The sequence below is a fragment of the Pteropus medius genome, unplaced genomic scaffold (genome assembly GCF_902729225.1).
Source record: "Pteropus medius unplaced genomic scaffold, Ma_sr-lr_union100, whole genome shotgun sequence".
Classification (NCBI taxonomy): domain Eukaryota; kingdom Metazoa; phylum Chordata; class Mammalia; order Chiroptera; family Pteropodidae; genus Pteropus; species Pteropus medius.
The window spans coordinates 26,618,286-26,629,590 of NW_024340696.1; the positions used below are offsets into that span (position 1 = coordinate 26,618,286).

At 38.4% G+C, this 11,305-nt stretch overlaps 1 protein-coding gene and 2 pseudogenes across 1 annotated transcript in view; 2 read left to right on the forward strand and 1 right to left on the reverse strand.

Moving 5' to 3' along the window:
- Positions 1 to 9,819, reverse strand: part of SEC63 (SEC63 protein translocation regulator) — a 55,029-nt gene extending 45,210 nt beyond the window's left edge. Inside the window, exon 1 of the mRNA XM_039869882.1 lies at positions 9,530 to 9,819. Coding sequence (XP_039725816.1) covers positions 9,530 to 9,653 — 124 coding nt within the window. The 5' untranslated portion in view covers positions 9,654 to 9,819. The remainder of the gene's footprint in view (positions 1 to 9,529) is intronic.
- Positions 5,290 to 5,408, forward strand: LOC120610172 (uncharacterized; annotated as a pseudogene).
- On the forward strand, positions 7,533 to 7,653 carry LOC120610469 (uncharacterized; annotated as a pseudogene).
- Positions 9,820 to 11,305: the final 1,486 nt, after the last annotated feature.

Below are 11,305 nucleotides of genomic sequence, written 5' to 3' on the forward strand. Positions count from 1 at the left end.
AGTAGTATGACTTCATTCTTAAAAGGATATATAGTCAAGCTGGCCAAAAAACTTTTTCATCTCATTAAGAAATAGAACAGTAAGTCAGATCTTGTCACTTCTCTGCTTAAAAACCTTCAATAGTTTCCTACTGCACCTAAAATAAAATCCAAGCTTCTTACTCTTACCCTGGCTTACAGACATGATCTGCATCCCAGCTCTCTGACTTTATGAGATTATTCTCACCTGCCATACTCCTGCCACTTTGGTCTTCTCTTTTCCTGGAATATGCCCAACTCCTTCTTGCTTTAAAAGCTTTTGTACACAACTATTCCTCCTGCCTGAGACAGGCTTTTCCCACTCAATTCAGATCTTTGTATGGCTGACTCTTTTGTTCCTTGAAGAAATGTTCTCAGGAAGATTTCTCTGAATACTCTACTTCTCTGTATAGTGTTATCACTGTCTGATATTTGTTCATATGTAGTAGTACATCAATCATCTCCCTCACACTAGGATGAGAACAGGGATCTTGCCTATATTATTCACCCCCATCTTCCACTGCCTAACACAATGCCTGGAAAGTAGTATATACTTAATAAATTTGTTGAATGTATGAATTATCTCATTTAGACATCCTTACCACCACCGTGGGGGTATGTATGTATGTATGTATGTATGTATGATTATATTTAAAAAACCAAGGGTCAGAGAGGTTAAGTAACTTTCCCAAAGTTACAGATGGTATCAAAGGAATATCAAATAACCACTAAAAGAGATGGGACTTATGCCCAGGTTTAAAATCATAGGCCTGTGTGATTCATCTTTATTTTAATTGCCTTCCCCTAATAAAATAACTAGATTGCCTAAAATACAGTTTCCCTGTTCTCATTAACTTAATCATACCTATCCTAACTATATCTCCAAAGCAGAAAATGTAATATGTAAAAAATCCAAGTCAAAAAATTTAAGAACAAGGGGTAGCTACAAACAACTGAGTAGATGATACCTCTAATAAAAAGTATGGTGAAAGAGAAGTTTACCAAAAAAAAAAGTGCTACAAATAAAACTGCTGCAAGGACTTCAGTACTGAAGAGTGTGGGACAGGGCAATACAGCACATACCTTTCAGGGGGAAAAAATGGGAAACCAGGTTTTTTTTGTTTGTTTTAGCTAAATTTGCTATAGAAGTATCAAGGTCCAAATGAAAAGCAAACATCCAATTTATTATAAAAGGATTGTACCCTTAGAAGAGTCCCGAAGTGGAATTGCTAGGTTTAAAATTTTTAACATTTTCATAGCTCATTTCTTAAACAAAAAAAAAAAAAAAAAAGATCTATTCTGTTGTGCTCTGAATATAATAATTCATGTATTTGTCTAATCATAATCCTTCCACTCCACCCAGGTTACAAACTCTATCGAAACAGGACTATATATACTGTATTCATCTTTGTAACCTTTCCTGCTCCTAGTCCAGGCAAACAATAAAATGCTTAATCAGTAACTACTAGATTTAACTAAACAGGCAAAAATCTAAAGCCAAAAATATCTGGAATCTATGAGAAAAATTCCTCCATCCATGCTGACACAAATGTAATTCCAAAAAGTAAAGAATATCTTTTTAAGAGAAGGAACACCACCACTTTTCAAAGAAACAATGTGATAGTGAAATGGTAAGAAACTTTTTAAAATTTATTTACATGTACCAGTTTATTATAAAAGATATTATGAAGGATACAGATAAACAGCCATATTTGGAAGTACACAGAGCATGGTCCAGAAGGGTCCCAAGTATAGGAGCTCTGTCCCTGTGAAACTGGGGTACACTACTCCTCGGGCACATAAATGTGTTCCACCTCCGAAGCTCTCTGAACCCATCCTCTTGGGTTTTTATGGAGGCTCAAGAACATTTCTTATCAATAAAGTCTGGCAATAGGAAACATTTTTTAAAGAAAAGTACTTGGACCTTCTTTATGTATGAATATAAAGTATGATTAAGGGAACAAACACCTGAGAAAATGAAAAAAAAAAAGTCTATCTTTGTTTTTCCGGTTCTCCAAGAACAAACAAGTATGCAATATGATCTTTCAATAAAAAGAATTTTACATAACACACTTACTAATCCAATGTTTGTCACATCTATAAAGTCTAAATGTTGTACTATAACTCAAACTGCCAAGTTCCCAGCTAGTTTCCTCTACTGTGAAGTGTATGACCTAAGTGTGTCTATGCTACATGTCTGATACCCCTTTCTGTCAGAGAATATCACAGAAAGAATGACTTTATTTTAAAATGACTCAAACTTCTCAGATTTCTAACACTCCTTCAAGATCTAAAGTCTTAAGAAGACTATATGCCCTAACTTGAATATGCACATTCATAAAACATACTCCTTTGAACAGAGCTGATCCTAGCCAGTTTTTTGTTAAAAAAAAAAAAAACTCAAAAAAAATCCACTTAACAAGAGATTGAGATAATCAACTCTACTCTAAATCAGAAATCACCTACACAAATTAAATCGATAGATAAGACCAACATTTCATTTTAAATAAAAATGTTCATCCCTATCTTTTCCCTGTACTGAATTCTCAAAACTGATAAATGTTAATAGGTTATTATTGGTCCAATCACCAAACAGCTTTTAAGAGAAAGAGAAGTAAAGGCAGAGGTGAGTGAAAATTCAAAATCTGCACTCCACTCTCTCATTCCCTCCATGGTATTATATTCCATAAATAGCCCAGCTATCCTAGAATTCTTTCTAATCTGGCCATTCCCCTATGTCCTAACATCAATGAACTAATAAGTCTCTGAAATGGACTCATCCATCTATTTCCCCACTCAGCCACCACCACCTTCCAGCCCCCTTCCACCAAATCATTCTTCACACAATGCTGTACAAAAGCAAAACTGACCATGTTGTTACCCTACTTAAAAACCTCCATTGTTTACCCAATAACTTACAGGATAAAGTATACACTTCCTAAAATGGCTGATTTGCTCCTAAGTGACAATCACATTAAATGTTTACCATTTACCAAACATCGAACTTTCGCATATGCTTTTCCCTACATCTAGAATGCTTTTCTCTCACTTACCTTTTAAGACCTATCACAAATTACCTCCTAGGCATGAAACACCCAAATCCCAAAATAGAATTATTCACTCCTTCCTCTGCGTTCCTGCAGCACTTTCCATTTGCCGTTTTAATGCTTATTATAACATGTTAATTACAGGAGGCAGTACTGAGTAGTAGCTAACAAGAGAAGCTCTGGCATAAGACAGATGTAGGTCAAACACCCAATCTTCTGCCTAGTAGCTGTATGGCTTCAGGCAAGTTGGTTACCTCCTCTAGGGCTCCATTTTTTTCATTAATAAACCTGGGATAATCCATGAGTCTAGCTCCAAGTGCTACTGTGAGTGCATTGAGTACTACCCACCTTGAGGCTAGTAAACATTCAATGAACAGTAGCAGAGCTGAGGAGGGTCATAATTATCCCTTGCAGACTGAAGGGGGATATGGAGCCTTCTCCCACAAGAGGAGGGACAATGTCTAAAGTCCCTCCACAGAGGAAAAAGAAAGGATTGCATACACCAAAATGTTAACTAATTACCCTTGGGTGATGAAATTACAAGCAATTTTTGTTCTGTTCCTTTATGCTTTTCTGCACTGGGTATATGCAACTTAAGAAAAAAGTTAAAGGCAATTAAAAATTTGATCCATCACCTAGAAGTAGCATCTAGCACCAAGATAATGCTCTATAAATATTTGCTAAATGAAGCAATTTCTACAGTGTGTTTAGTGTTGCAAGCATGTTCATATGTATTTATTTCTTTGCTTCTTGAAATTACTTCTTGGGTAGGAAAGGAAGGTTATTATTATTACCCCTAGAAAATGAGGCTGAGAGTTTAGAAATAACTAAATAGGGACTAGGCTGGAACTTAAAACCAAAACTTCTAAATTTTCAAGTTCACAGTTTTCTTACTAAACTACTGAGCACTAAAAGTAGACTCCTATCCACATTCCCAAATCAGAAAGCTGAATCACTTCTATACCATTTGAGAGGGAGCAAGCAAAGAATAAAGAAATGTAACTTTTAAAAAGTTTCATTAATCCTTTCAAAAAAAAATCTGATTACTTAAATTCCAAATCAAATTGTACAAAAAAGACCATGTACTAGCAAAACATGTAACAACCACTTTACATATATGCATGTGTTTAAACCTCACTTTAATTCTATGAAACAGTTAACTACTGTCCCTATTTTACAGATGAATAAACTAAAACACAAAGAAGTTAAATAACTTGCCTAAGATCACACAGAGAGTAAGCGGCAGATTTCAAAACCAGGGAAATGGCAGGTTTCAAAACCAGTTTTGAAAAAGTAAGATCAAGGAATAAGGTCAATAAGTTTTGAAAAATTAAGGTCAAAAACAACACGATTAAAAAATGGGCAGAAGACATGCATAGGTATTTCTCCAAAGACTACACACAAAGGGCCAACAGACACATGAAAAGATGCTCAACATCACTAATCATTAGGGAAATGTAAGTCAAAACCACAATAAGATAACACTATCACCTCACAACTGTCAGAACAGCTATTATCAATAACTCAAGTGTTGGTGAAGATGTAGAAAAAAGAGAACCCTTGTGCACTGTGGATGGGACTGTAAATTGGTGCAGCCACTACGGATTGTAAATTGGTGCAGCCACTACAGTATGAAAGTTCACCAAAAATTAAAAACAGAACTACCATATGACCCAGCAATTCTATTTCTGGGTATTTATCCGAAAAATATTCAAAACACTAATTCAAAAAGATATAAGCATCCTTATGTTCACTGCAGCATTATTTATAATAGCTAAGATATGGAAGCAACCTAAGTGTCCATCGAAAGACAAATAGATAAAGAAGATGTGGTACATATATACGATGGAATATTACTCAGCCATAAAAAAGAATGAAATCTTGCCATTTGTGACAACACGGATAGATCTAGTAGAGGGTATTATGCTAAGCAAAATAAGCAAGAGAAAGATAAATACTAGATGATTTCACTTATACAAAGAATCTGAAAAAAATAAACCAACAAACAAAACAGAAACAAACTCAGATACAGAGAACAAACTGGTGGTTGCCAGATGGGAGGGAGTTAGGCAAAAAAGGTGAAAAGGGATTAAAAAGTACAAATTGCCAGTTAAAAATAGTCACAGGAATGTAAAGTACAGCATAAGAAATACAGTCAATAATACTGTAATAACTATTATGGTGCCTGATGGGGTGATCCACTTCATAAGGTATATAAATATCTAGTCTATGGCCATGCAACCCTGAACAAGCCCAATCCAGTCCAATCTCGGAAGCTAAGCAGGGTCGGGCCTGGTTAGTACTTGGATGGGAGACCACAAAGGAAGACCAGGTGCTATAGGCGTAAAAAATAAAAAATAAGGGATTGTAAGCTGACAAGGTCCTTGCAATCTATGAGGTCAACTCACAAGGGGGAAAGGGGTTGCCTCGCCTAAAGAAAAAAAAAATTAAAAGGTATATAAATATCTAATCACTACATTATATACCTGAAACTGATATAATATTGTATGTCAACTATAACTGAAAAATAAATTTAAAATAATAAAATTTAAAAAAATTACATAGGATACCAAAAAAAGTAAGGTCAAGGAGTCAAAAAACAGAAAACTTGAAAAAAAAAAGTAACGATATATTTTACCTCAATTCAAAGGATTTATAATCCTTAACCCATGAAAAGAAAAAAAGCATGCTCTATTATTTGAAATTCTAATAACTGCAAGCAGTTATTTTCTCTTGTCACATATCACTGTAAGCCTGTACTATTTACGTTTTTTAACAAAGTATATGGCTTCAGCTACAAGAACTTTACAGCATTATTCTACAGTAAGTCCTTCTTAGCTTTGTAAAACAAAAAGGTTAAAACATTAGCAGGTTTGGGGGTTTTTTGTTTTGTTTTTTGAGCCAAGAGCATATATCACAAGAAATATACCAACCTTCCAGCAAAAGACCCCTACTAAGGAAGTCCTCCTCTCAGCAGCACTTCTCAAACCTAGCTACGATTTACAATCACATATGGACCTTTCAAAAAACCAATACGAAGCACCCACTCCAGACCAATTAAATTAGAATATCTGGGGATGGGCACAGCATTTTTAAAAGCTCCCCAAGTGATTGTAATGTGTAGCCAGGGCCATCTAAACCCTCCACATTATTACTTCACATAGAGCTTTTGTCCGTAATGGTCTGAAAAAGTATTCAGTCATCTTATTCAGCCAATTTGCAAACCACCAAGAGAGTAAGTTATATAGGACCCTTCAACTACTAAAAGGGGTATAAATTATAAGCCCACTTAGCCAGTAGATTAGGCAAATAACAAGAAAAAAGGATTCCTCTGATAATGTTTTGGATAACAGAGTAATATCAATTAACATGTCATATATGTCAATGATCAAACTATTTCTATTTTTCAAACCCTAGATTTTAAAATCTGTGAAATAGTGCCATATTTTCTGAGAGCCCAATAATTCCAAAAGACCTACAGTAAAACTGTCAACTGAAACTGAAAGCCCCAAACATGTCATTTTAAAAAACTAAACAAAGATTATATGAACTGAACTTTAAGATTGTATAATTGCTGGCAAAGAAAATCTTTTCATGCTTTCATACAAAGGAAAAGTCAAGACTGTTATAAGAATTCCAAAATGCAAACTTGTATGCCTACATTTTTGAATTTGGCTACTAATAGTTTCACAGAAAAATTAAATAAGCTTTAAAATCAAATATTAAAATATCCTATTGTATTATTCAAAAAATGATTACAGGTCCACATCCTTTATTCAAAATTCTTGAGGACAGATATACTTCAGAATTTCTCAGATTTTAGAAACAGTACAGTGTTTCTATCCTAACAAGCCCTCGAGGGTCTAAAACAGCTCCAATAAACAAATTAATACAACAGCAAAATATGCCTATTTTCTAAGTGAGATGAATAAAGATTCCAAGTAGCTTCTGGTCAGTTCAAGTCACCAAATTATTTTGCTGTAAACATCTAAAAAACTTTTTTCCCAGAGCTTTGGGTGAACCTACAATTCAAGATTTCTCTTTGATATTCAAGAGAGTGCATCTGGACTTTAGGGAAAAACGTCACTATGACAAAAACATCCTTTTAATGTCACTGTAGTTTTAAAGAATTCAGGTTATTATGGTAGACAGACACACACACACACACACACACACACACACACCCCCAAGTGGTGTCCACCAATTTTCATGATAATTAGAATAGCATTTAAGTATCCACCTTAATTTTTACAGTGCAAGACCAAACAAATACATCAACATGTGCACATTTACTGACTAAAGCAAGTCTGAAGCAGAAAGCCAGATGTGAAGAAGAGGCAGATCAACACCTAACTAGCAATATGAAAACAACAGAGAAGGCTTGGAAGCTAAGCAGACCTAGCTCCATCACACAGGAAAGTTACTTAAGCTCTCTAAATTCCAGCTTCTTCATGTAAGAATGAAGGTGACCTACGGCCATGCCACCCTGAACACACCTGATCCCGTCTTATCTTGGAAGCTAAGCACAGTCGGGCCTGGTTAGTACCTGGATGGGAGACCACCTAGGAAGACCAGGTACTATATAGGCTTAAAAAAAAAAAAAATGAAGGTGATAATCATAGTATCGACTTAATTGTATTTTTAAGAGGATTAAATAAAATAACATTTAAAGCCCATGACTTACAGTCAATATTAACTCCCTATCACTTTTCCAAAGACCAAACTATATGTTTAAGGGGCTCAAGTATGACTTGCCTTTAAGTTATCAGGCAAATTTTAGAATACAAAACTCACCATGAAAATATGACTTTCGAATTTCAAAAATTCAGTATATATTAAAATGACTAATGTCTGAAACCAAGGCATCTTTTTTCAACATATCTAACCAAATCTACCTACTCTCTCAATACCCTTTTGCCTTCCACACAACCAACTGCATACACAAACGGGTGATAAGTGAAAAGAAACTATTGTACTGAAAAGTGCACTCTTTTAACTTGAAATAAAATTACTAGAATCACCTAGGTTTTATAGATAGGGGAAACCACTACTGTACTGACTTCATCACTTATACAAAACCACTGTCCAAAGAACCCGGACAATCTAAATAAACTTAGGAAAAGAAGGCAAACAGACCAAAATCCAATTTTCATAAACTATACAATGAATGAGAAAACTGGTACCTTTCGGCAGATTTTTGCACCTAATAGATATTTTAATTATTGTTATATGTGCAAAAAGATGGAAGCCTTTGTTATTATTTATCCTACATTCAATTTAATTTAGATCCATTATGTAACTCAAGAATTTTACAAAGCAATGAATCAGTTTTAAAGCATAAATTCTGAGCTAATTCAATGCTTCAGTGTTAACAAGTTCCCTAAAGTACAGTAGTATATATAACCTGGACAAACTAGACCTCCACCACGCCCAACCTGAGGGAAGATATTTAATCAAGTTAGCATAGCTTTTGTGAAATAGAAAGTTTTCCCTATATATTGTTAATACTCAAAATCTACTAGTTACCGTTAATGTTTCCATAAATAACCAATTAGGGCCTTGCAGTTCCAACAGCTTTATAATTATCACCTGCCATGTGTCCTAGTAGAGTGCAACAAATGGAATCCAAGCATAACCCAAACATAAAATGCCGTGACAAGAATCTTTATTATTCTGTGTTCTAATCCAATGTTATTTAATATGAAAAAATTTCGAACTAAAAGCAAATGAACCAACTATCTCACAACTACCTACAAGACTTAAATTAACCCTTCATACTTGCACTTTCTGTCAAAAACAGGAAACGCCAAGGAAAGGAAATACAGAAAAGCCTATTTTTGCTAAAGGGAATAACAGCATTGCTTCCATCCACCACAGTGAGTTAAGAAATGAAAAAGCAATAGGGAAAGGGACAGGAAGGAGAAGCGGCTGCTGAGCTCCCCTGGAATCCTAAACATGCCACCCGGCTCAGACGGTACCCAAAACATCTGTAACGACAGCTGCAACAGGGAAACGGGGGTGTGGGAAGAAGAGCATCGGTGGCTTGGGGGCTCAGAGTTGTGCCTGCGGCTTCGGCTTCCTCCTCTGCCAACTCTTCTCTCACCTCCCCATTCCCATCCTGCTCCGTCTATAAAAAAAAAAAAAATATGCAATAAAACCAAAAGCAGAGAAGACAAAGAGGCAGGAGGAGGCTGCAAAGAGTGTCCAGAACAATGGAGGAAGAGAGTGTGAAGCAAACTCCTGAGAAGGACAATGAAGGGTGGTGGAGAGGATCCTGGAGAGGCACCGGGGAAAACACCGCCGAGCCCGGGCTCGCCAGCGGCAGACGCCCAGACGCGAGGCCGGGCCGCGCGGGCGGCATCACCCCGGACGCGGCGAGCTGGGCTGGGCTGGGCCGGAGCGGCGCGGCCCGAATGGGCCGGCGGAGCCTGAGTCGATCCGCGGGCAGCTGCCAGTGGGACTCACCGGCATTCTGGTCTCGGGGCCAGAGGTAGTAGGTGGCCGGGATCACGATGAGCCCCACGAAGGAGGTGAGGAAGTAGAAGAAGGTGTTCCCGCTGTCATCGTACTGGAACTGCTGCCCCGCCATGGCACCCCCTCCTCCGCCTCCCTCTTCTCACCGCCGCCGCCACGACCCCGCTCTGCGTTCCGGCTCCCAGGTCCCCAGCCCGGAGTGGCGTAGCTCGGACGCCGACGCCGCCTCTCCTCCCCGCCCCCACGCCACTCTCACGGACACGCCGCTGCCGCCGCTGCCGTCACCAGCTCTCGCGAGAAGAGGCAGTTCTCGCCCCGCTCGGTTTTTTCCTACCCCAACTTCTCCCCCACACGCTCGCTTAAGGAGACGTGGCGCGCGCAGCCTTGCAACACTGCGAGGTCCGCCCTTGGCTCCGCCCCGACGCCACAGCCCCGCCCCCCGAGCTCCTGTACCCTCCCCAAGGGTCCCGCCCCTAGCCCCTCTTCTTTCTCCGCTTCCTTTCCCAGTGTTACACTCTCGATCCTGGGAATCGATTTACTAGGTCCAAGCTTGCAAAGTAATGTTTGCTATTAAAAGACTGAGTTCTACGCTGCGCCCATTTTGCAGATGGACATTCCCCAAGCCGATAGAGATAGTGATCTACTGATGCCAGAGCTGATATTTATAGCCGCCAGATGAACAGTGTTTTCTTCGACTCAGGCAGTGGGCTAAGATCTTTACTGCTCTATGTCATTTAATCGTCGGTAAACCCCTTAGAACAAAGCAAAACATATCCCGCTCTCCAGATGAAGAAATTGAGGCTCAGAGAGATTGCCTAAAGTTTCACACTTTAAGAGAAGGTCTGGGAATTCAAATCCAGATCACTCTGACTCCACAAAGCCGGTGCCCTTGCCCAGCACCTCGTCGCGGACGTTAACATTTCCCTGAGAACTGCTAGCACTCCCCGCATGATGTGGGCAGCAATATGAGCTTCCAGAGACCGCTAGGGTGCAGTCGCTCTTGGGAACTTCTGCCTTCGCTGGTGTGATCCCAGAGACCGCTGTCAGCAGAGCTGGGAGAGGGCTGGTACCCTGATCTAGGAAGACCCCACGGTCCCTGGGCAGCTCTGGCTGAGGACTATCCCAGCGTCTCTATCTCCTGTCTGTGGATGAAAAGGAGAGGAAAAGAGAGGCCCCCTCAACCCATCTCACAGAGTGGTTGTGAAGATTAAAGGGAAATACAGTGAAAATGCTTTTCAAAGAAAAACTATGTAATAAGCAAATGCCACATATTACACTGTATTTTAAAAAACTCATTTTAAGTCTGGAAAAGATAACACACAAAAAAAGAAAACCACAGACCAATATCGCTCATGAACACATAGGCAAAAATCCTAACTAAGATACTAGCGAACCAAATACAGCAACATATTAAAAGGATTATACGCCACAATCAAGTGGGCTTCATCCCAGAGGTACAGGGGTAGTTCAACATATGCAAATAAATTAATATGATATACCGCATAAATAAATTAAAAATAAGAATCGTATGATCATATCAATAGATGCAGAAAAAGCCTTTGACAAGATACAACATCCATTTATAATCAAAACACTTAATAAAAACAATATAGAAGGAAAGTAACTTAACATAACACAGGCTATATATGACAAACCCTCAGCCAACATTTTACTTAATGGTGAAAAACTAAAACCCTTCTCTCTAAGGTTAGGAACAAGGCAAGGCTGGCTGTCCACTATCGCCGCTGTTATTCAATATAACATTGG